The 25864-nt window shown below is 42.1% G+C and overlaps 1 protein-coding gene across 2 annotated transcripts in view; it reads right to left on the reverse strand.

The window, feature by feature from the left end:
• Positions 1 to 12854: 12854 nt before the first annotated feature.
• Ankrd13a (ankyrin repeat domain 13A) overlaps positions 12855 to 25864 on the reverse strand; it is a 34473-nt gene continuing 21463 nt past the window's right edge. The window contains exons 7-15 of one of the 2 annotated variants that reach the window (XM_005396429.2): positions 25662 to 25728; positions 24199 to 24280; positions 23239 to 23300; positions 22389 to 22519; positions 21740 to 21897; positions 20907 to 21020; positions 17527 to 17687; positions 15456 to 15523; positions 12855 to 14877 (exon numbers count right to left, since the gene is read on the reverse strand). In XM_005396429.2, the coding sequence (XP_005396486.1) occupies positions 14682 to 14877; positions 15456 to 15523; positions 17527 to 17687; positions 20907 to 21020; positions 21740 to 21897; positions 22389 to 22519; positions 23239 to 23300; positions 24199 to 24280; positions 25662 to 25728 (1039 nt within the window). In that variant the 3' untranslated portion in view covers positions 12855 to 14681. Of the gene's footprint in view, positions 14878 to 15455; positions 15524 to 17526; positions 17688 to 20906; positions 21021 to 21739; positions 21898 to 22388; positions 22523 to 23238; positions 23301 to 24198; positions 24281 to 25661; positions 25729 to 25864 lie in introns of both variants that reach the window. The other variant, XM_005396430.2, reaches the window with a different exon arrangement.

Here is a 25864-nt window from a genome sequence, read left to right on the forward strand (position 1 = left end):
CTTTCTTTCTTTCTTTCTTTCTTTCTTTCTTTCTTTCTTTCTTTCTTTCTTTCTTTCTTTCTTTCTTTTTTTTCTTTTTTCAGAGTTTATTTCTGAGGCCTGTGGTGAAGATTTAGTTATAAAATGCACGGATCCGTGGGTAGGTGGTCTGTAACTCCACAACGGACCTACGAAGGCTCCCATCCAATGAGAAGCTCTTGCAGCCCAAAGGATGGAGAAACATTGGTCATAGCGGATCTGTAATCGCGGTGGATCGCTGCCCGGCCGGAACGTCGGCCGCGGAAGAACAGTAACCCGTGAAACACTGTCCCAGAGCGTACAGTTACCAAGGCAACAACGTGCGCCCGGAAAGTGACTCCAGGAAAGCCTGGAGCCGGCGGAGACAGAGGCGGAGCTTGCGGCGGAAGTGGCTTCTCTGCCACTGCGGGCGGGGAAAGATGTTGCGTCCCGTGTTGCTGTTGCTGTCCCTGGATCTGTGCAGCCTGCTCGTGGGGCTGGTGGTGGCCCCAAGCCCGGTGGAGCCGCCAGAACGGAGCCGGCCGTACGCAGTGCTGCGCGGGCAGAACCTGGGTGAGCGTGGCGGGCGCAGGGCGCGGGGCCGAGCCTGCGTCTCCCGCTCCGAGCCGCGGGAGCCTGGCGCGCAAGGTCGGGTCGGCGGGGCTGGGCGGTGGCGGGTGCGGCCTCTCTAGGAGACTTGGCGACCCGCCTCTCCGGAGCTGGGGAAAAGGCTTGAGTTTACTGCTCATCACAAGGCCTGGTAAGCGGTATGCTCCTCTGTATGTGCTGTGCGCACCTAAATAAACCGGAATCCGCAGACCCGAGTCTCAGTCAGGGTCCTCGCTCCCGGCTGTGTGGTCCGCAAGACGCACCCTGCACTGCAACCTCCCTTCCTTGCTAAAGGACCGATGCTCACAGTAGTAAGGGTCACTGGCAGTTGCTGAGCATTTTCCATGTACCATACGTCTTGCGCCACGCAGTTTGTACATGTGAGTCCTTTTGAGCTCACAGTAACTTCATGAGAAAAAATGTACACTTTTTTTAAAGCCCCCTCCCCCCCTTTTTTTTTACAAAGAAGGCAGAAGACGAAGCTCAGACAGGGGAGGTTTTTTCACTCAGCGTTCAACACATAGGAAGGGGTGGGTGCCAGTATCAGAACTTGGGTTTTGTGGAGCTTGACACCTGACTCTCGGGAGGTTCGCAGACACATGCACACGTGCGTGGATATGCGTGTGTGTGATTTGGAAGGAGCCCTGAAAAGCTTGGTAAACTTCACTGTGAATCTGCGTCCTGCGCTGCCCAAGTCCCCCCTCTCTCTGCACCCCACCAGCAAGTCCCTAGATACACAGAGCAGCCGCCTAGTAGCGCCTCTGGATTGACTTGACTGCCCCTTACCTCAATGCCTGCCGTGTGTGGGTTACTTATTTTGCACCTAGCACCCTGCTAAGCAGTTTCCACACACTCTGGTTAGAACAGGGTTTCTCAGCTTGGATATTACTGACATGTTGGATCAGGTCATTCTTTCTCAGATTGCGGGGGTGGCGGGATCCTGAGCAGCGTAGGCTGTGTAGCGGCACCAGTCACTTTACCCTGTATGTACGGTAGCACTGCCCACTGCCAGCAGAGGTAAATCAAAAGGAGTGCACACACTGCCAGTTTCCTCAAGGTCCAAATTCTCCTGGTTCGGGGACCCCCGCTGTAGTCTCAGCACTATTTGGAGGGCGGTCTGCAATCTTCCGTATGTGTTCTGCAAAAGGCGACTTAAGAAATTGCGTGTTTCAGAAATTCACAAGGTGACACTGCAGCATCCAGGCAGGTGTCCGTGAACTGGAATCCTTCGTAGATGAAGGGAACTGCCAAGTAGGCATGCACAGAGGGCTGTGTTGTGGTCTTCGACAGACTAGAAATTGTAAAAACTAGTCCTCTGCACTGAAAGTTCGAAAAACACAGCCCTAGGCAGTCATATGCGGGACATATTTTTATCTCTTTTTTTCAAAGAAGGAAACAGGTTGGGTGACTTGTGTAAGGTCACATAGCCTGTACGTGTACATGGAAACCCAGATGGTTTGACCCTGAACCCTTAACTCTTGGCCACCATGCCATGCTTCCTGTCTTGGCCGGAGTAGTGACACTTCTGCTTTGTTAAACACCTTTTTTTTTTTGAGACAGGGTCCCACTGTGTTGTTCAGGCCAGCCTTGGACTTACTATGTAGCCCAGGCTGGCCTGAAACTCACTGTGGTCGTCTACCTCAGCGTCCCAAGTGCTGGGATTACAGGTGTGCACCACCACACCTGGCCTGAACACTGTGGAAGGTAACCATAGTTAGGCCTCAAGGAAACCTTCTTAAGTGGGTTTTACTTGTCCAGTTTTATGGGTGCAGGAAATGAGGCTTAATGATGGGAAGTGACCCTAAAGATGGACTGAAATAGTCTTTCAGAGTTCTGTCTGGGCCTACCAACTGGCAATTGATACGACCTGAACAGTGCAGGGCAAGGTAGAAAGATGATCAAGGGCCAAGTATGAATGGCTTTTTTTTTTGTACTGGGAATCAAACTCAGGACATTGTGCTTGCGAGGCAGGTGCTTATGCCACTGAGCTATATCCCCGGCTCAAGGCCCAAGTAGATGGCGATCTAAATGGATATGTGTTTGTAATAACACAGTTTTAAGAACTTATTAAAAGTAAATTTCTGAGCACTCGGGAGGCTGAGGCAGGAGGATCACTGTGAGTTCAAGACCAGCCGGGGCTACAAAATGAGTTCAAGGCCAGCCTGAACTGCAGAGTGAGATTCTGTCTCAAAAAAAAAATTTTCCAGCTGGGTATGGTGGCTCATGGCTGTAATCCCAGCACTCTGGAGGCTGAGGCAGGAGGATTGTTGCAAGTTTGAGGCCAGCCTGGGTTACAAAGTGAACTCAAGACCAGCCTGAACTGCATAGTGAGACTGTGTCTCAAAAAGACCAAAAAAAAAAAAAAAAAAAGGTAAATTTCCACCCCCTCATTCCTTCCTCAGAATTTTTGCTTTGGGAGTATTTTGTTTTTGCAGTGATAGGGATCGAACCCAGGGCTTTCCCACTGAGCTACATTCTCAGCCCTTTATTTTTTATTTTGAGGCAATGTCTCACAAGGTGCTCAGGTTGAGCTTAAACTTGTGATCCTCCTACCTCAGCCTTCTGTGGAAGTTTTGTTTTAAACCCTTGAAAAATGCACAAAAATGGTTTAACTATAGGACAACTAAGTCCAAAAATAGTCAGAACTTTAGAAACTTTGTTTTCAAGGTACTTGAAAACAAGAGCAGGTATTTACTTAACCAGGGCTATTTTGAGATATGCCATTTAGCTCATGTGTGTCCTAGGTTTTGTTTAACAAGACCTTAAAATTACTTCTGGCCTTTGGGTGTTATGACACACTGTCTTTGTCACCTTTTCTACCCTTCCCCCTCCCACTCACCAAAAAAAGGTGATCTTTCCATATAATAACTTTTAAGTATGGGTGATGGGGGAGAAGTGGATAATAGATACTCTGAAATTACTGATTAAAAAAAATTATGGCCACATATTGGTTTTTCAGAGGTACAGCATCCAGATTAGAAAATAGTTGTTAGGCCCCAACTGGCACCTCTGATGGGCCCACATACTTACATACATGAATGTTTGCTTATTGAAGATATAGGCATTTTTTTTTTCTTTGTGGTACCGGGAATTGAACTCAGGACCTTGCTCTTGCCAGCCAGGCACTTATGCTGCTGAGCTATATCCTGGGCCGATAGGCATTTTGAATGCATCCAAAGGACTCTCAGAAAGAAGATTGCACATCACTGCTACTGTTGAATAAACTTTCAGGCAGGTGGGTAGTTACTTTAAAGCCTGCATCCTTATTGCCAAGAACTTGGTCCTAAGTTGTAGATCTCGGTTGTGGATCCCATTTCTCACCTGCGCACCTTGAAATTTTTAGATGTGAACTTTACTCCCACAAGCATAATAGGTTTGTGAAAGTTGTCTCTCTGGTCAGGAAGCCTTTGTCAAGACTTGTCTAGTGAGCCAGGCCTGCTGGTAATCCTAGCACTCAGGAGGCCGAGGCAGGAGGACCGCTGCAAGTTTGAAGCCAGCCTGAGCTACATAGTGAGTTGAGCTACACAGAGAGTTCAAGTCCAGCCTGAACTACATAGTGAAATCCTGTCTTCAAAAACAAACAGAGAAAGAAAGCAAGCAAGCAAGCAAAAAACAAGACTTACCTAGAGCCTGAAATACTTTTCTTCATTGAAACTCCATGTTTGGTTAGGGGCTTTGTAGATGTAGTTGGGCTCACTGCCTCTGTTTTTGTCTACCTAGAATCAGATGATTCTCCAACACAGCAGGCGAAGGATCTTCTCGCCCTACCCTCCAGTGGCTTCTCTTTAAGTTTAGGGGTAAAAATCCATGTTTCCTTCACAGTTGCCAGTGTTCCGCACAAACTGGCTCCAGCCTTCCTTTCTGGCCCCCTCCCCTGCCTCTCCTTTCATTCCTTCCGTACTTGTCTTGGGCTTTTCTGGCCACAAGGCCTTTTCCACGCCTCAGGACTGCTGCCTTGTTCATCCTTTCATTAAGGCTCAGCTAGTGTGTGTGTGGCCGTCCCCCGCCCATCACCCAGCCTTCTCCCATCACCATCACGTGACTGCTTTTCCCCCTAGAACTACGATTAAGCCTTGTGTGCTAAGCTATATCCCTTGCCCATTGTTTGAGATAGGGTCTTGCTAAGTAAATTTCCCAGACTGGGCTTGAACCTGTGATCCTCTTGCATCAGCCTCCCAAGTAGCTGAGATTATACGTATGCACCACCACGGATACCAGGCTATGTCAAAGGCTCTACGTTTTGTCCCCCCATGTACACACAGACAGCTTGAGACAGGGTCTGTATGCAGCTGTTTCCCCTGCACCCGGCCCAGTGCCTGGCAGCAGGTGGCAGTTGGTAAGTCATTGTCAGCAGATGGGTACATTACAGAACCTGGAGCTGCCATTACATGACCTGTTTTCCCTTTGCAGTGTTGATGGGAACCATTTTCAGCCTTCTGCTGGTGACCGTCATCCTCATGGCATTTTGTGTCTACAAGCCCATTCGGCGTCGGTGACAGCCAAGCAAGTCCTGCCACAAGTTTCTGGGAACGGAATACGTTGTGATGTGCATGGGCCAGTGGAGAAGTTGGAATTGGAACCTTCCTGCTCAAAAATAACCGTTGGTCTGGACACTTGGTAAATGCTAAGTGATTTCCAGGAAACGTGTCCTAGCAATGATATTTTCCTAACATCGTAGTGCAAGTAACTGGCTGCTGAGTCTGCCTGTCGGTGTTCCTTTCTGTATGGCTGTGCTTTTTAAAAGTAAGGCCTGCAACTCCAAGTTTAGTGTACAGACGGAGTGTTCCTGAGAAACAGCATTCTAATCCTGCAGCTGTAAGAACCACACTGGAAAGGTCTAATCATTAATGCTTGAAATAGAAAGAGGGAGGCCTAACATGTAGACATTCCCTGCTTTAGAGCCATTCAGTCATAGTGGATTAAGGACATGTTTTTATTATACTGAGCTGACCGAGAACAGTGGTGGCGAGCATATGGCACGTGTGCCGCAGTGGGCTGTTTGTGTCATTGAAAGCTCTAAAAGGTTGCCATCACTGAGCTAGAATGTCCTGGTGGCAAAGCAGTGTGAAACTTAGGCCGCCATGCCTCGCCTGCACCTGGCTCTGTACTCAGGTGCCCCCGCTGACAGCAGCGTTGCATCAGGCAGGCCTGTTACCATGTGCACCCTTGGCCAGAGGGCTCCGGGCTTGCTTTGGAAGTGTTCCTGGTTGGCCCATCAGAACAAGGGCTGTGTCCTGCTCAAGCACTGATCTGCCTTGCACTGTATGTAAGTTTCTGCAGCCCTTGGCTTGAAACTGGTGGTAGCTTTTCAGACTGGGAGTCTAAGAGGCTCAGCGGGATCCCCTTTTCAGCCCAGAATGTGGAGGGCTCAGCTAAGAAGTGCGTGTGCACTCTGCGGGCTGGTGCGTTTACACAGATTTAATTTCAACTTTGAAAATGCTGCTGTTAGTTTGCACTGTTGGTAAACTGGATTATTCTTTCCCTTATTGAAATGATAACTGTCATATTTAATAAGTTGTTAGTAATTATTTTAAAGGTGCTAGACTTTTGTTAGGAAATTGAAATGCTTCTTCTGCTCCTCTGAAGGAAAGCACTGATTTTTTTTTTAACATCCTCCACTCAATGTGAAATAACTGGTGAGGGCTACTGTAACTATGTGACCCAAGGATTTTGTTGGTAAGCTTGTAACGTCGAGCCATTAAAATTGTCACTGTTCTGTGCATTTGAATTAAATTGTCAATTAAAAGTAAAATTCTATATAGGGTTTTATGCCTAGTAATTATTTCTTAAGTGTGTAAAACATGGGGATGTGTGTTTGAATTTGATCTAATTTTTTTAATTGTTTTGTGTGTGTGTGTGTTGAGACAGGGTCTCAGTATGCAGTTCAGGCTGGCCTTGAGCTCACTTTGTAGCCCAGGCTGGTCTCGAACTAACAACGATCCTCCTGCCTCAGCCTCCCGAGTGCTGGGATTACAGGTGTGCACCACTACACCCAGCCTGATCTAATTTTTTTAAAGAGAAAAAAAATAAAACAAAATTTCAAAACAAGATGATAGGAGGGTAACAATGGTTAATACATTGCCTATTGTTATCTTTAAATTACTCAGAATACAAAATATCAGCATTTAATTGTCCAAACAATATTAGCACAAACCTTTCTTTACAATGAACTGAGAGAAATTAGTAGTATGACTATCTTAACTATCTTTCATATATATGTTTTTGGGGTTATTTTGCTTTTCCTTTCCTCCTTTTCTGTATTCCCTCATCCCAGTTTCTCTTTCTCTTTGAAGTTTCTTCCCATTTTATAATGTCTATTGTACATTTTGGATCTTATTTACTTTCACCTCACACTAGGGAGACAATATGATGTTTACACATGTGCATCTGGTTTATTTCACTTATGAGTCTGTCCTCAGGTTGTATCCATTTACCTATAAAAGTCACCAGTTTATTCCTTCTTCATGACTGAGTACTACTCCATTATATAAAATGACCATGTCTTGGGGCTGGGGATATAGCTCAGCAGCACAGCACCTGCCTGACAAGCACAAGGTCTTGAGTTCAATTCCCAGTGCCAAAAAAAAAAAAGGTCACATATTTTTTATCCATTCCTCAAGAGATGGGCATTTGGGTTGTTTCCAAGATCTAACTATTACAAATTGTGCTGCTGTAAACATAGGTGCACGTATATTGTCGTATGATGTTTTTAATTCTTGTGAAGATACCTAGGACAGGAATAGCTGGGTGAAATGTGACGTCTCATCCTAGCTTTTGAGGAATTGCCACACTGCTCTCCACAGTGGTTGCACCAGTCCACACTCCCACCAACAGTGGAGAAGGGTTCCTTTTTCCGCACAGCCCCTCCAGCATTTGTTATAGGTTGATTTCTTGATGATAGCCATTCTTTCTGGGGTGAGATGGAATTTCAGTGTTGTTTTAACTTGCATCTCTCAAATGACCAGTAGTGTTGAACATTTTTTCATGTATTTATTGCCATTTGCATTTCTTCATCTGAGAAGTGTGTATTCATCTCAGATGCCTATTTTTGGATTGGGACTTTGAATTGGGGGGGCTGATTTTTTTCAATTCTGTATTCTAGATATGTCTTTCTAGATATAAGTCTTTTTTCTGAGGGACAACTGGCAAATATTTTTTCCTACTCTGTGGGTTGTCTTTTCACTATTGGTTTCTCTTACTGTGCAGAGCTATTTTTATTTGTTTGGAACTGGGAATCGAACTCAGGACCTTGTACTTGCCGATCTGGCCCCATGCTAGTGACCTATAGTCCCAGCCCATAACATCTTTTTAGTAAGATGAGATCCCATTTGTTGATTCTGTGTGATAGTTCCTGTGTTGTTTTTTTTTGTTGTTGTTGTTTTTTTTTTGGTTTTTCTCCGGTACCAGGAACCGAACTCACGAAGTTGCGCTTGCCAGGCAGGCGCTTTGCCGCTGAGCTAAATCCCCAGCCCCGATAGTTCCTGTGTGATTGGGGTTTTATTCATAAAGTATTTTCCTGCAGTAGTGTCTTCAAGAGTTTTACCTATCTGTCTTCCAGCAGATTTAACGTTTCTGTTTTAATATTTAGATCTTTGATCCATTTCAAATTTAGTTTAATGCATGGTGAAAGGTATGGGTACAATTTTAATCTCTGGCATGAGCAGAGTCAGTTTTTCCAGTTTTTCCATTTATTAAAGAGGCTATCTTTCTTCCAGTGAATGTTTGGTACCTTTGTCAAAGATAAGGAGGCTGAGTATGTCCAGAGTTGTTTCTACATCTTCTAATCTGTTCTATTGATCTTCGGGTCTGTTTTTTTGCCAGTACCATGCTGTTTTCACAGTAGCTTTACAATATAATTTCAAGTCAGGGATTGTGATGGCCCCTGCTTTGCCTTTGTTGCCCAAAATTGCCTTTGCTATTCTAGGTCTCTTCTGGTTCCATGTGAACTTTAGGATTGTTTTCTATAATTCTGTGAGATATGCTATTGGAAGTTTGAACGGAATTGCATCAAATATCTATAACAGTTTTGGAAGTATGGCCATTTTCACTATATTCGTTCTTCCCGCCTAAGAACAAGGGATGTCTTTCCATTTTCTGATATCCTCTTCAATTTCCTTTTTCAGAGTACTGTAGTTTTCAATGTAGAGGTCTTTCACATCCTTCATTAGATTGATTTGTAGGTATTTCATTTCTTGGGATGCTATTGTGAAAGGTGGTGTTTCCCTAATTTCTGTCTCAATGAGTTTGTTATTCATGTATAGGAAGGCTGTTGATTTTTGAGTGTTGACTTTGTATCCATTTATGCTACTGAATATGCTTATTAAATCTAGCAGTTTTTTAGTGGAGTTTTTGAGGTCTTTTATGTACAGTATCATGTCATCTGGAAATAATGATAATTTAACTTGTTCCTTTCCTATTGTTATTCCTTTTATTTCCCTTGTCTAATTGCTCTGGCTAAAGTTCCCAGGATTATGTTGGGTAAGAGTGGAGATGATGGATATCCTTGTCTTGTTCCTGATTTTAGAGAGAAAGCTTTTAGTTTTCGTCCATTTAGTATGATGTTGGCTATTGGTCTGTCATAGATGGCTTTTATCAGATTGAGATAAAGACATCTAGGAGCTGGGGATTTAGCTCAGTGGCACAGCACCTGCCTGGCAAGTACAAGGTCATGAGTTCGATTCCTGGTACCGGAAACAAAACAAAACAAAAAAAAAGAGACAAAGACATCTATTCCAATTTTCTGTAGGGTTTTTATCATGAATGGGTACTGGACTTTGTCAAAAGCTTCCAGCCCCTGGTTCTTTGGCACTGTGTCACAGTATTTTCAGTAACCCTTAGTCAATCTGTCTTGGAATACCAGAAAGAACAGCTGTTTAGAACAATTACATCACTTTTGACTGTAGTGGTACCATCAGCAGTGACAACAGCATTAAACACAGCCTAGAACATGACAAACTGAGCTAACCATTAACTTGCCACCTTTAACTGTATGAACTAGATTTGTGGTTATATAACAAAATCTAAAACAAACCAGAAAATTATATGCAGTATACAAGTCCTTAATATGTCAGTTTTGCCCTCAGAGGTTAAATTTAAAATGGGTTAGGGAGAAAACAGAGAAGTGGGAGAAGAGGAAGAGATTAGAAGTAAGGCTAGGGGACAAAGGAGGATTACGCTAACTTTGGGAAACTGGTGCAGAAGACTGTAGGGAAAGAGAAGAAAGAGATAAAAAGAACAGAACCACAACCACAAAGAGGCTAGAAACAATGTTCACACTCATATAAAAACAAGGTAAAACAATGAAGGAGAAGAAACAAAAACAAAACCAAAAAAAGAGAGAGAGAAAAAAGATAAAGATCCACTTGCATGTATGTCTCTGTGGTCACTGGTAGACATCGTGTAGAGATGGAGTCCACATCCTTGTTAATTTATCCCAGCAAGCCAGCAGTAGCTTTTTGGCAGGGTAGTGGATAAGCTCAGTGAGCCTGCACCTTCTGGCCAAGACCAGACTCATTCACCCTGCAGCCATCAGCACAACTTCCATGCTGACCTGAGCCCGGCTGTGAGCTGCCAGATGGAGCCTGCAGCTGCTGTGAGTTCTGAGCTCAGCTGACCCCACTCCAAAATGGCTCCCAGCCAATTGCTGTCTCGCACAGGACAACTGAGCTGTCCGTACTCACCACCAGCTAGTGTAATCCTTCACATCTGCTGCTGCTGTCCACTGCTACATCTCTCTGTAGAGGCCTCTGGGGTCACCAGCAGTCACTGTGTGTCCACAGGTTTGAACCACTGCTCTTGCACACTTAGTCCTGTCTCACGGAGAAGGCGCCGCCTACTACCACCTTCTTCAAAGTTTCTCTTTACTCTGTCCATGGGCTTCAATTCATGCTTCAGATCCTTCCTGGGTGCAAGGAACCCACTTCCCTCTTTCTTGTCTTCCTCACATTGCTAAATTCCAGCATCTGCATGGTGACCCTCAGAGAGGTTCTTTCTCTCCTGCTTACCACTCCATCTTCATGATCTAATTTTTAAAAATTTTTTAAAACGAAATTTCTTAAGGAAGCAATGTGAAGTACAATTTTAAATTATATGTAAAACTACTATAGCCGCTAGACAAGGTATTGATACCAGAAATCTGAGCCATGTCAAGTTGTTAGCCTTCTGACCTGGGTTCTGCTCTTGTCTCCAATTATTAAGTTTTATTTTCTCATCTATGAAATTATGATATACACTAACTGTTGTGCAGATACAGTAAAATGAAAAAATCATATAAATGCAAAGGATTCACCCCACATGGACTGTAAAAGTAAAAGTTGCCATAGAAGTTCCTGGTTATTTTGTTTTTTGAGACAGGATCTCACTATGTAGTGAAGGCTGGCCTTGAGCTCACTTATTATGTAGCCCACACTGGCCTTCAACTCATGGCAATCCTTATGCCTCAGCCTGAGTGTTGGGATTACAGACGTGCGCCACCACACCTGTAGGATTTTAAAGGAAAAAGGAAAAAGTTGCCAAGCCCGTAAGCCTTGTGACTTGCTCTTTGGTCAATAATATAAGCCATGGTTGGCTCACGTCTTTTTTTTTTTTTTTTGGTACCAGCAATTGAACTCAGAACCTTGCACTTGTCAGGCAGGTGCTGTGCTGCTGAGCTATATCCCCAGCCCATGGTCCAGTTTTCTGAAGCAACTTTACAATAGTTATTCTGTACACAAATCCAAAGCCCAGTATAAATCTTTGTTCCAGTTTTATCATCTGTTCCATATAAGAATTAAGCTAGAGTACAATAGAATAATCTTTGTGGAAAGAGGATTATTACCGAGGGATATATAAAGAGAAAAGCATCAATTCTAGAAGAGAATTATACCAAAAACTGGCCAACTACTATTTCAAGTGGATATTTTCCTGGCCTTCATCTTTGGAGGAATGTGCAGAGGTGATTAACCCCTAGACCTTAAAACCCAACTATACTACCTATGTAGGCAGATGAACACATGTAATTAACCTGCAGCAATTAAGATAAAATGAGTTGGGCCAGAGATACAGCTCAGTGATACAGTGCCTGCCTGGGAAGCTCAAGGTCCTGAGTTTTGATTCCCAGCACCAAAAAAAAAAAAAAAAAAAAAACAGAGATAAAATGAGTTATGTTAGAAAATACTAAACTCTTAAGATTAAGAAGACTAGTACTGCATGAAATTTGGGGTCCCTGAAGCACTATTCGCACATTATATTACTATATATTATATTGCATACGTCCAGCTGGACCTTAATCTTAAACCCACATATATTGCTAGACATAAGTCTGGGTGGGACTTTTACTCCAACAGTCACCTGTAATTTCCAGTCTGGGCTAAAAATAGAGCTCAATGGTGGAACACAGGCCCGGCTTACACACTGCCTGGATTCAGTCCCCAGTAGTGTAAAGAAGAAAAACTTTGCATCGTTCTATTTATCCTTCTTGATGTTATCTGTGTTCAGCAGGAGAGTGGGAGATTTGTTTTGCGTCATCAAGAGCAGACTTTTCTGCTTCCTTGACACCTCACGTTATGTACGATGTGGACGTCTGTTTATGGAGCAGAATGTCGTAGCCACTTTGCTGTACTTAGTTCCTACAGTGTCTTATGAGTAGAAATTGCTCAAAGCTCAATTCAAGCTTGAATGAACCTTAAGGTAAAAAAATAAATAACATAAAAAATTTCAGTTGTTAGTTAAATCACCTGTAGATGCTACACCTTTTAACCTAGAAAGTTTTCTTCATAGTACTGTTGCGGTTCAAAGTATGGTTCTTTACTTACCCCCTAAAGCAAAGCAACTTTTCACGTTCCCATGTGGCAGAGCCTCATTTCTAGAACTCAGAACTTTTGCTAGCCACTGCATTTTCTGTTTAACAGCAGCATATGTAGGTGTAGGATGAGTTTGTAAGCCCTAGTTATCATCCGGATATGTCAGAACAGCCTCATAAAGCACTTCGGCTTTAAAGGACAGCACATGTCCGCTCAGAACTGATGTTGCGCTTGGCTGCCTTCCTCTGCAAGAGCCAGCACACCCCCAGGAGGCATCGGCAGAGGTGTCTTCAGTAGCCCAACACTGGACACTTTGGAACAAGCTGCATGGTGAGTGTGTACTGTGTAACTTGGGCAGGTAGGCTAACACGAACGTGCCCCCTTGCAACTGTATATTTACATAACTGAGCAATGTGCTGACACTTGCAACTAGAAAGTAATGTGCAAAGAGACAAGACTCACATTGTCCAGGATACAGTATATAGAGCACCCTCTACAGAAGCAGTCTTTATTTTATTTGAAGAGAGAACACATGAAAAATGCTGTGACAGGTTGTCATGATGGTCAGTCCCTTTTTAAGTAACTTCCTGGGACAAAGTCATAGACCTCAGGAAGCAGAGCAATGGAATGCAAACACAGAAATTACCTATGATTTACCTTAGTAAACATTGTGGCCTACCTGCAGCCATTCCCAAGTGACTTCACTCATAGTAAATGCCAAGTAAACAAAATGCCAAGCTGCATATAAAAATGTGATTTTTGCCTATACTGGCCTCTTGTATACAGAAGGAATTTTGGTCAGACCATGACAAAAAAAAAAAGGTGGATGGCTATATGGAATTAAAAGCACAGTTCTTTGTGTCGAAGAATGTTTTACTGGCAACACTAACTGTATCATACAGACATTAACTGGGACAGTAGTTTATGTTTCCCTATCCCAAAAGAAGCAGAACAGGAAACAGGTATGAAACAGAGGAGGATATCGTTCACCAGGTTATTTCAGTGCAGCCTGTGGGAATGAGCACGAGGTGTCCTCGCTGTGTTCCCAGGGGTCTGTTACGTGATAAGTATTTACAGGAGGGTTAGACAAAATAGTTAACTACTAAAGGTATTCAAAAAAGGCCTGAGAAAATCTGGTTAAAATTTATAACCTTGTATTGCTACTGATGGGAATAGTTATTTTTATATCTTTTAAAAATAATAAAAAGATTCTGTTAAAAAATATATTTATCCAGAAAGATGTTGATTTGAACTCTAAAAAGCAACATGGCATTATCATTTTCCCTTTTGAATGAAGTGCCGCTGGGCTCCATGTTAGTTCCCTTTCTAATTTCAGATCCACCCCTTTCTCACGTGAAACTAAAACATGCAGCCAGTTCTTCCTAGGCTTCTTCCATTTATCCTTCCAAAAATCCTTTACTGGAGCAGGTGCTGAACACATGCTTGGTTTGGTTCAGTATCGGGGCCAGCTTGCCCACTTCAAGAACAAGCCATGGGTTCCCCTAGCTGCTCCTTCAGGGACAGAATTAGCTGCCTTAGGTTTAGCCCGGAGGATCCTGCTCTCAAAGGAACTGCCTCTATAAATTCAAATTGGATCTCTCAGTATGTGGAGTAAGGTGGCTTGAAACTATTAGTAATTTTTTAAGGCTAAGGCAACATCCGTGGTCATTTGTATATCTTAATTTGATGCAAATAGGTAACCACAATCTAAAATAGATCCTGTATATATCTCCTCTTTAACTTTAGCCGGGGGTGGAAGGAATGGAATAGGTGGAAGTGGAGGAGGCATAATGACAATGTTCTAGAAACCCTATATACAGGTAAAAATAAAGAGTAGATCGGCACAACCCATTTCTTTGGTGAACAGTACAAGGTCTTAAACTCACAAACCATTCTACAAAGGCTGCTGCTGCTGCTCTCATATATAAAAGCACCCTGACTCTGCAATAACTTGTTTTGTTATCACTCCTTGATAAAAATGTATCTACAAACCTGCGTGCATTGGGGTTTTTGTCTAAAGCTGGTAGTAAAAATGCGACCTGCAAGCCTATACAGCTAATGGAAAGTGACGATGCTCTCCTCCCCTGAGCCTGGAGATGGGACCTGCCAATCCCCTCTTTCCACTTTTGGGAGCATCTGGATGGGCCTGGGTGTCCCTGGTCTTGCACCTCTGTGGAAAGAAGGGGCAGCTGCCATCTGCACCAAGGGTAGGCCCTCAGCGCCAGGGCTTCGGTTGACATAGCACTCGTGTGCAGCCCAGGGCCTCTGCTTTATGCAGCCAGTGGGCAGAAAAGTCTATTTCTCAGTGAGAGACAGCTTTAAGACTTGCTGGAGCTCAGCCTCCTCCTCCTGGAGCCGGAGCTCCCGCTCTTCCAGCTCTTTGGCAGACAGCTCGATGGCCAGCTGCAAGTCGCTATCAAAACGGCCTGTCTCGCTCAGGGCACCCGGGCACGGGCCTTCAGTGCTGGTGAGGAGGCTCTCCTGGATTGCCCTGGTTGGAAAAAAGGAAGAAAAGAGACAGTCATTACTATCGGCATCATGGTGGTGGCAATAACTGCATTTTTCTTTCTTTTTTTGAGACAGGGTCGTGCTGTGTAGTTTAGGCCGGCCTTGAACTTGTGATGATCCTCCTGCCTCAGCCTCTTGAGTGCTGGATTACAGGCACGCATCACCACACCTGGCTCTCGCACTTTTAACTGCTTACCAAATGCACACCGTGCCACGCACTTTCTATGCACAGTACCATGTATCCTGTGGGGGTGTAGGTGCTGCGTATAGGAGAAAAACTCAATGTTCAGAGATCTACTTGGTGATGAGGCTGCAAATTGAAAGGTAAAACCTAGGTTCTTCATCAGTTGTTCTACGTGCAGCACTTCTATCACCCCTTTTTGACACACACTGTAAAGAGGTTAGAGCTAGTTTAATGAGTAACTGCTACAGGAGGAAGCAGGAGAACTAACCACTTACATCTGTCCTCCTAGACAGTGTGCCATTCATCTGCCCATGTATTAAGTGGTTGTTGCAACCTCAGTTTGACAAGAGCCACATCATCAGAGGTCAGTCAATTACCTCTCATACTGGGCTTCATAGCTGTGTGTTGGGCTGATCCCTCCATTCGGAGCTGGTCCTGAAAGTTCCTAGTGAAAACAAAAGCGATGCACATGAATAGAAGACACGTTGATGCACTGATAAGGAAATGAAACCCGCAAGAACAAAGTTAACACTCACATGCTTATTACTGACAGTGCTGTGCAAAACACTAATAGGGACTTAGCAGCCAGGTGTGGTGTCACACAGCTGTAGTCCCAGCGCTTCGGAGGTTGAAGCAGGGGGATCACAGCTGGCCAGCCTGGGCTACACGAGCTCAAGGCCAGTCTGGACTACACAGCGAGACCCTGTCACAAAAGCAACAAACACACACCAACTAATAGGGACTTAGGTTATGGTGAAAATGACCCCTAAACTTCAGGTCATGTTTGGTATAGGGCAGTGATGGTGAACCTGTTAGAGCTTTTAATGATAACAAACAGCCTGCTGCGGCACACATGCTGTAGGTTCGCTGCCATTGGTCTAGGGTATGTGAGGTATTATCCTAATTCATGGCCACCACCTCCTACTTCACACATAATCACTCTGTTGAAAACAGCTAACCTTGGGGAATACCTAAGTGCCCAAAAAAGGGAATTCTTTTAGAGCAAGATTAGAAAAAATGATTCAGTATTTGTCATCTTGAACTCTGACGACTCACCTTGCCAAAACTTACGGCCTACAAGGTTTATGAAGATTCGGGGGAGTAAGATAAGCTCACTACCATGGGGAAAGGAAGAGTACTGGGTCAACAGTGGTGTTTGGGGGAATCCCGGAGGGAATCTGCCTGCTCTGGAGCCTGGCCTTCGGCCCAGCAGCTTCAGAAAACTGCATGGTCTGTGAATGGGTCTGTGGTGGTGTCAAGAGGATGTAAAGGAAGATGACTCACATTACCCACGCTCCAGACTGAAGGATAAAACTGGAAAGCAGAAAGCTTGAGCGACTGGGGATACTGGAAGGTGGGTGCTACTCTCAAAGCTTAGCTGTCCCATGAAGACAGGGCTGGGGATTTTTCACCAGAGAATTCACAGAACATTCTGCAAACACCTGCTGAATGAGCAATGGAGGGAAAGAGGAAACCAGTGACCAAAGAAATGGTCAGCAGGCGCCAAGGACACACCAGAGGGTAGAGAAAGCAGACCAGACACATCAGAGTAGAGCTGGGCACCACAGAAGGGAGGGGACAGAAGTGTACGGTGGGCAGGAGGACCTCAAGCCTCAGACTGTTGCAGCCAGGTGGGGTCTGGAAGGGCAACCATTTGAAACACCAAAAGACAGCTACCCAGGTCTGTCCTGTCTTAGCTCTATGTTTTGGACAACACTCGGTTTAAGGAGATGATAGCCCTCGTGACTGAACACGATATTTGAGTAAAAGAATTTTTACAAGCTGGATATGGTGGTGTATGCTTGTAATCTCAGCACTTGGGAGGCTGAGACAGGAGGATTGCACTTGGGTGGCTGACAAGAGGATTGCTGCAAGTTTGAGGCCAGACTGGGCTACATAGTGAATTCAAGGACAGGCTGAACTGCACAGTAAGACCCTATCTCAAAAAAACAAAACGAAGAAAAAACAAAAAAAAACTATACATAGACTCAGTAGCCATTTTCTTCCCACATGATGTTTGGTCTTCCTTGGGGAGGAAGGGGGCTAAAGTCCACATCACTACCTTCATCTAAGACTACTAACATTTGTAATATTTAGGAAAACCTTGATAGTGTAAATCAATTGTAGCCTGAAATTACTACTTCAATATTAGAAAATGATAAAGCACACTTCAAAAAATACACAATTATTAGCTCCATGGGTGAATATAAAGAAAAAGGAAGTCTATCTGAAGACACTTTGTGAATGACACTGACTAGGGTTATGCAGATGGTCTCTTAATATAGTAAGTTTTGGTAAGCGACCAGGTGCATAAGATATAAAATGATCTATGTAAATACCACGAATGTGCCAAGCTTGTTATTTAGAATATGCCTTTGGTTGCCTAAAAACAGGCCAAACCAGAGGGTGACACTTCCCAAGCCCTGCTATTTATTCTGACAGACATACTTGGTTCCTGCTGGACTCCAACAGGCTCTGCTGGATGGCAAACTGCATTATCTCATAATCTTCATCTTGCAAATGCACGTTTCTTCCATTGTCTTGAACATGGTAAGACTCAGGAATTTCAAACACAGATTGATCAACCTCAAAATTTGTGAACTGGGAAGCTGAAGCACAAAAGACAATAGTCCAGGATCTGATTTAATTATAACAAATCTTCACTCCCAACTTCTTTCTTTTGGTAGTGCTAGAAATTGAACCTCGGGTCTAGCGTGATGGCAAACCTTTTAGAGCTTTCACTGATACAAACAGCCTGCTGTGGCACGTGTGCCATGGGTTTACCACCACTAGTCTACTGCATACACAAGTGCTGGAACACTGAGCGACATCCCCAGGCCACCTCCTCACCCCCTTTGTGACACAGGGTCTCACAGTGTTGCTCAAGCTGGCCGCACACCAGCCGGGTATGGTGGCATGCACCCATAATTCCAGGGCTGGGGAGGCTTAGGCAGGAAGACTGCAAGTTTGAGGTATACCTGGGTAATTTAGCAAGAACTTATCTTAAAGTAAAAGTCATAGTCAAGGCTTAAGCTGGGGATATAGCTCAGCGGCACAAGCACCTGTGCGGCAAGGTCCCAAGTTTGATTCCTGGCACCAAAAAAAAAAAAAAAAAGAAAAGAAAAGAAAAGAAAAAAAAACCCAAACATAATCAAGGCTTACTATTATGTGAGAAACTTTGAGAATTCTGACAGTAGAAAGTATCAGAATACTTCTTGGTGCCTTGATTTTTTTTTAGTGAAAAAACTAAAATATGGTCAAAAATTAAAAAAGATTATAAAATGAAAAATGCAACGTTCTCTCCCTATGCCAGGTCTACTTCCAAGCACCAAAGGTAGCCAGTGTTTACTTGTATTCTTTGAGGGCCGATATGTAAGGGTGGATATTGATGCGGGTGGGCATGTATGTGCATACATATCTAGTCATACACCAGTTTTTTTCCTTTTTATAATGAAATATAGGGGCTAGGGAGATAGCTCAGTAGCACAGCAACTGCCTGGCAAATGTGAGGTCTCGAGTTTGATTTCCAGTTCCAAAAAAAAAAAAATCTATGAAATACAGTAAATATGAGTACATATCTTCACATTTAAAATACAACTGTAATAATACAATGCCTGTGTATCTCTCTTCTAGGCAAACACACAAGATGTAACCAGTATCACACCCTCCTTACCAGTATCTCCTTTCATTTGCTCCACAGGTAAACACATAACTAAGATACTGGTTTTTACTATCTAGCTCTTCTCTGGAATTTTTCCACAGTACATAAACTGAAAAATGTTCAGCCCATTTTTTAACTTTACATAAATGGACTCTCACGGGATTTACTCATCAAATTAGATTTTTTTTCCCATTCAACATTGTTTTTGAGATTTACCAATTCTGATACACTTGGGTATTTTCACTATTGCAATGTAGTATTAATGTAACACAATTAGTAGATTCTATGATCTCAGGACATGTGTCTACTTTCCAGAGTTTTGCTATTATGAACAATGTTACTATTTATTATTAGGGTTTCCATATACTTATATGTATAAATTTCTCTGGGGTACAAACCTAGAAATTGCTAGGTTATAGGGTAGATATGTCTTCAATTTACTAAGTAATGCCAATTTTTTTTTCAAGAAATTATACATACCAATTTACTTTTCCTGATAAGAGTAGATGAATGTTCCTTTGCTATGCAAGTCATGAATATGTAATATTATCCAACTTTATTGCCACATTGGAGTGTAAAGTTATAGCAGAAAATGCCCCCCAGCCAGTCTGTTAGTTGCCCAAGTAACAGTTTCTGTTACAAGTTCCTGTTATTTCTGTCTCCTAGAAACAGCTGGTCACTGTGATGCATGTTATAAGAACCAAACAGCCGGGCGTGGTAGCACACGCCTGTAATCCCAGCACTTGGGAGGCTGAGGCAGGAGGATCCTTGCAAGTTCGAGACCAGCCTGGGCTACAAAGTACGCTTAAGGCCAGTCTGAACTACATAGCAAGACACTGTTTCAGATATTTTGAGGGACAATTGATTCCCTGTGAGTGCCTGTCCAAAGTTAAATAAATCTGCCTCCAAATCTGGGTGTTGTTTTGGTGTTTCTGCTTGCTGTTGTAAAGTTGTATATTACTGTTGACTCTAATTTTGTTGTTTTTCTGAGACAGGGTCTTGCTATGTAGTGCAGGGTGGCCTTGAACTCACTTGGTAGTCTCAGACTGGCCTCAACTTGCAGCAGTTCTCCTGGGTTACAGGTGTATGCCACCATGCCTGGCAACTCTAATTTTTTGTTTGAAGTTTTAATTTACATACACTAAAGTACTATCTTTTAATTCATCATACTGGTAGACTAAAAAGAAAACCCTTATTACCATCACATTGTTGTGTAAAAACCAGCTGACAAAAATCACTACTGAAAGATGATAAAAATTCTCAACGATGGGTTTGATCCCCAGCATCACAAAAGAACAAGCAAAACAACCAAAAAGAAAAAAACTCAACAAACTAGGAGAATGAAGGAAGTTTCCTCAATATAATCAAGGTCATTCACAAAGAATCTATATCTAATATCATACTTAATGATGAAACGTACAATCAAGAACAAGAGGGTTGGGATATAGCTCAGTGGTAGAGCACTTGGTCAGTATGTATGAGGCCCTGCATTCAATTCCTAGCACCACCAAAAACATGTTAATCAAAGTCAGGAACAAGGCCATGACATCCATTCTTCTCACTCCCATTCAACATTGTACTTGATGTGCTAGACATATTACTAAAGCAAGAAAATAAAGGGCTTAAATAACTTCCAAGGAAAAATTAAAATTGTATCGATTTATAGACAACATAATCATGAAAGTAAGAAATCTTAGGAAATCTACAAAAGAAGCTATTGGAAGTATACAAAAATCTATTATATTCCTACGTACTGATTGCTGGAAAATAAATCCATTTAAAACAGAATCCAAATACATGAATTGGATGGGTAACAAAGGAACATGAGGAAACTTGGAGGCATCTAGAAATGCTCTGTCTTGACTGTGAACGCATCTTGACAGATGCATATATTTCTTAAAATGCATTGTCCTCTCACAGTTAAAATTAGACCATTTGAGCATATGTACATGACACTCAATAAAGCTGATTTTTAAGAATATGTTTTCTAATACAGGTAACATCACAGATTCTACAAGTTGTTTTCTCATTTAATCTAAACTAAATCTAAAATTTTCTTATCTAACATAAAAACTTACTTCATAAGATATCAAACTGGAAAATTAGCATAGTGATTGAATATATGAATTGCTATTCTTAAGTCACAAAGCTCAACTTTGTTTTTTACCTGAATCAGCCAGGGTCCCTTCCATGTTCTGAGATGCAGTTTCTTCAGCAGTACTGCAGCCATTAACATTTCCAAATGTAATCCGTGCATTTAAGACATGAAACAAGGGAATTTCTAACAAAATAAAAGCTTTTATAAATAAGCTTTACTAAGAACAACAATAATAGTAATCATTTACTGACTGCTTAGTAAGCTGGTGTTGTTTCAGACACTTTTTATCAGTATGACTTAATTTAATCCTCATAACGTCGCTCCTCAGTGCACAAAAGAGAAAACTGAGATGCAGATTCAGAGTTAAGCCTTTTCTTCCAGCATCACAATGATTAAGTGATTGAGCCCGGATTCAAGTGTCAAAACATACAACTATTCAAAATTAAAAGTTCTCACAAATACCATAACAGCATTATGGATACTATTTCAGGCCATAAAATAAATTTATATATCAAAAAAATGTTGGTATCAACTGGCTTCCTTAAATAATTATCTAACTAAAGTTTTACTTAGTGTAAGATTTGACATTAAAACAATGAATATGTCATACTTGCATACCTTTTTATTTCTGTCAGCACCATCTATAAATAGAACTGATGGCTGCAGATCTCCTAATTTTGATATGAACCAAGATCATGACACTCCTGTGCTCGCTTCGGCAGCACATATTCTAAAGATCATGACACTCCTTTAAATCAAATCAAATCAGAGGATAATTCTGATCTCTTCCACTGTATTTATTGTATGATACCTTGTGCCTCATGAGCTACAATTCCATAAAGCACATTCTGTTCCCCGTAACTAAGAGTACAACTTATACTGCTGCTTTTATTTAATGGTACCTATTTTGACAGGAAATCCAGGTGGGAATTCCAGTTTGATGAAATCTCTCAGTCTTGCAAAATGAGCACTAGTCCGAGCCATGAGGTCAATTATGGGAATGACCTGCTCCACGAGGGAGAGGGGAAACTCTTCACACATCCACAGCATTGCTTTAAACCTGCAGGATTAGACCAGGAAAAGATGGGGACAGTGGATCACTGCTATGTGATAGGCTGGCTAACACCAGCCTCCTTACGCCACACTATTCCCCACTACTGTCTCTTACTTCAGAACTGTTAAAGGACTGCCACAAGAAATTCAGATCACTCTGAAATCTGGCAACTGGATAAATGACCTGGATTACAACCTACCCCTGCAACAGCCATACAGGAAACACAAAGAAACTGACAGCTTATGAAAACCATTTCATTTGATTGGTCAAGACTTCTTGATGGTAAAAGAACCAAAATAAAAAAGAATTCTTTTTCTCATCTATAGACTATTTGAAAAGGGCTAATCAGAAGGGCAATCTACTGTGGCTTTCATCAGATAAAATAATTTAAAAATTCTTCTTAAAGAAAGGGGCAGAAAGAGGACTGAACCCAACACCATAAAATAGCATGACTTTAATAACCCGTAAGTTGAAAATGGCAGCCAACTAGCTCTTACTTTTGTGTTCTAATTGTCAGCTCTTTTGGCCTCCCGATGTCCCTGTCTTTCAGATCAAAGTCTTCATCGAAGTACTCATCAGGGGTGATGGCTGTGGGGTTGTTTGCGGTGGCAAACTCCGTGGTGAGGTCCTGCTGAGCCAGAACTCAGGAGAGTCAGAAGTGGCAAATGATGCTCACAAGTGGAGGCCTACGGCACTTGGTCTCTGAGGTAGACATGTTAACCAACTATAGATCAGGAGAGTCTAATCACTAACTCCTTAAAATTAAGTTATTGCATGGAGCAAGCAAATCTAAAAAGCTGTTGTAAAACCACATGGCAAGTCTTCCCCATTTAAAAATACTTCTCTATTCTCTTTTGCATTTTTATCCCCAATTATAGAAAAAAGAGAAATTCGAAAGTGTGAGATTTGAACTTGGAGTTTAAGTTCCACCTCTTGTCATTGTCTACCTTAGACCCCGGAAAAGAAATTTCATTTTACTGACCTTATGTGATATCCCTTGTACCAAGAGCATACAGTTATCATGGGGATCAAGTAAGAAAATGTTAAAGTGCTCAGTTACAATACAGAGTCCTGAATCCTTTCCAAGTTTCATGTTTACAGAGAGATCCGTAGTTTATTGGATGAAAGATCTCTCACCTGATTTCCATAAGTAATCCCCTCTCTAAAATCTTTATTTTCAGGCTCATTCAACTAATTCTCTTCCAAAAGATTCTCAAATTCCTACTTGAGAGTTCTCTAACTTTTTCAGAGAGTGGCCTACTCCTGATATACTTAAGTGCCGTCAGAAAGACACAGAAGTTCATTCTCTTCATTACACTGCTCTACAAGTATGTGGCTTCAACTTACCCCTTGAGCACCAAACTGATGTTCCACAGTTCCCAGCAGAGATTCCAGTGGGTTCCTGTCCGCTACAGGTGGGGGGAAAGTTTAATGTCGAATATTACATCTTACTTGTGGCTACAGAAAAAGTTCCTTATCACATTTTTAAAATTTGTGATCCACGCTAACTGCATTAGAAAATATATTTAGAGATAGGCTGATAAAACCATCCACAAAAGCTAATCTATCCCTTACAAATACTTTTTATTAGGATCTCTAAACTAGAGGAACAGTTATAAAAACCCAAGCAGAATTGTGGAGTCTAGATTTAGAAGTGAGCCAGATCTCTATTCTAATCTCATCTTGGCTACGTGTGTGCTGGGCCTCAATTCCCTCATCTGTCAAATCGGAGCAACGCTAACAGTTGTAATGGTGTTGGTTACCACATGCCGTAAGCAGTATTCTAAAGGTTTACATGGGGCAACTTACCTAATTCTCTCAGTTACACTAACAAAGCACTGGTATCACCTCTGCTTCATTGCTGAGGAAACGGAGGCACAGTAGGTTCCCGATTTCACAAGGCCACAAAGCTGACAGAGCCAGGATATGGCCACTATACAATGGTAGTGTTGTGGCTCAGAGCCCAGGCACCATTCAAATCTTTTATCACAATAATTAAACTAAATCACTCATTCCAATGATAATGTTCTGCAATATTTATATCTACTTTTTTGGCTGATGTAACAACTGTTCATCAGAACACATAAACAAGCCCTCATGAACAGTTTTAATAACAGCTGAACCTAACTATGGAGAAACACTCCAAGAATGAATCAGTCTAAGGAAATCTTTATAATAAGAAATTAGGGTTAGGATTAGCATCTCCCAATCACATTACTCCCAAATTTAAAGGCTCTCTCTAGACTAAAAATATAGAAGAGAAAAAAAGAAAAGAAAAAACCAGAGGTGGGAGGCAGTGGTGATTACCTTTGTATCTCTTTTTTTCCTCCTCAGTAAGATGTTCTGTGCGTATTTTAGTTATCACACTCACATTGTTTACTGTGTAAACCTTGAGAGATGTGTGCAAAAGAAAACAGTGACACAGGGAATCAAAACTCAAAAAATAAGCATAGCACGAGCAAGAATGCTGAAGCAAAAAAAAAAAAAAAAAATCCAGCAAAATAAAAATGAAAAATGGTTAACAATCATTAGGATCCTTCAGAGAAAATACACAATCAACTTAGAACTGTATCAGCAGTTACTCTCCATATTTGAGTTTAATACCGAGGAGTTAGCAGTGACAGGCTGCATCTCCCTACTTGCCCTTCTTGTTGCTAAATGGTCTCAAACAAATGTCCTGTAAGTAAGTTTCCCAGGTGGGCTCCTACTGCACTAGAAGACCCAACCCTTTCTCCAATACCTCCACTCATCTGTGGTAATCTAATAGTACTGATTCAGACAGCCATCTGCTGGACAGGAGGAGGAGGAGTGAACACAGGTTCTCTAGACCTGTAAGGTTCAGAGAAACCCAGCAAGTCACTATTGAAAAGCTGTTCTGTCTACTGACAAAAAAACTACTATAATTGCCAGAAGAGATCATCTGTTATTGGAATACAGTGATCTGAAAGCTAAATACAAGAGGTAACAGAGAATTAACTATTGATGCCATATGTGGGTTCCCAGTGTTGAAAGCTGCAGAAAACATACTCAGCACTAAAACTACTGTTTCTAAACGCATCTTGCTGAGCATGACGTGAGCTTTGTCCACTCAGAGGCCATCCAAGGACCCTGCAGCACCTGGCTCCATCCCTGCAAGCCATCAATCCCTGCTGTACTGCAAGACTCAGGAAAGGTCAGCAAACAGCTTTCCAGCTGACAAAATGCCAGGTTACTGGACAGATAGTTGTCTCTACTACTACAGCAATGTTTTAAATTCACTGATGTCATGTCAATGGGCTGTGAGCCTACTGGTTGCAATTTGGCTGATTAAAAAAAAAAAACCTTAAGAGCTAAAAAATGATAGACTTACAAAAAAGCAACTATATATATCTATATATACATATATATATATACACATATATACATATATATATATTTAAAGCCATTCAGATTATAAGAAAAAAACCAACAAGTATGCTAAATCTAATCCTTTCTTTTTTCTTTCTTCTTTTGAGAGTTAAAAGAATGACTACCTAGTCTTTTCTCTGTACTTATTTCTTTCTACAACACTGTCTCTCTATGGCATAGCTAGAGACCTCCTCAGGACATGCTATCCCATTTTCTGAAAGTCAAGTAAGATAAAACATCCAAGTGAGACACACATTAGACAATACTTATTCTCCAGAGGACCTTCATGGCACAGATGCATGAAAAAAAAATCTGAACAGACTCCTCATTTGCATAGAAGCTAAATAGCTATATTAAATCTTATTTTAAGAGTTTCCTTTTACCTTTGCTTCGTAACCATTAACAACTTCTGCTTTATCTGTCCTCCAGCCCCAGAATCCGGATTTAGTTCTGATAAAAAGTGAACACCACAAATTTCTACATGTACAATATGCCATTCAGATTTATTCCTGCAGCCTTTACAATTTTTCCCCCAGCTTAAGTTAGTGAAGGACACTTGAAAATCACGGTCCTATTGTTCACAGAA

This window comes from Chinchilla lanigera, unplaced genomic scaffold (genome assembly GCF_000276665.1).
Source record: "Chinchilla lanigera isolate Chin_1 unplaced genomic scaffold, ChiLan1.0 scaffold00054, whole genome shotgun sequence".
Taxonomy (NCBI): domain Eukaryota; kingdom Metazoa; phylum Chordata; class Mammalia; order Rodentia; family Chinchillidae; genus Chinchilla; species Chinchilla lanigera.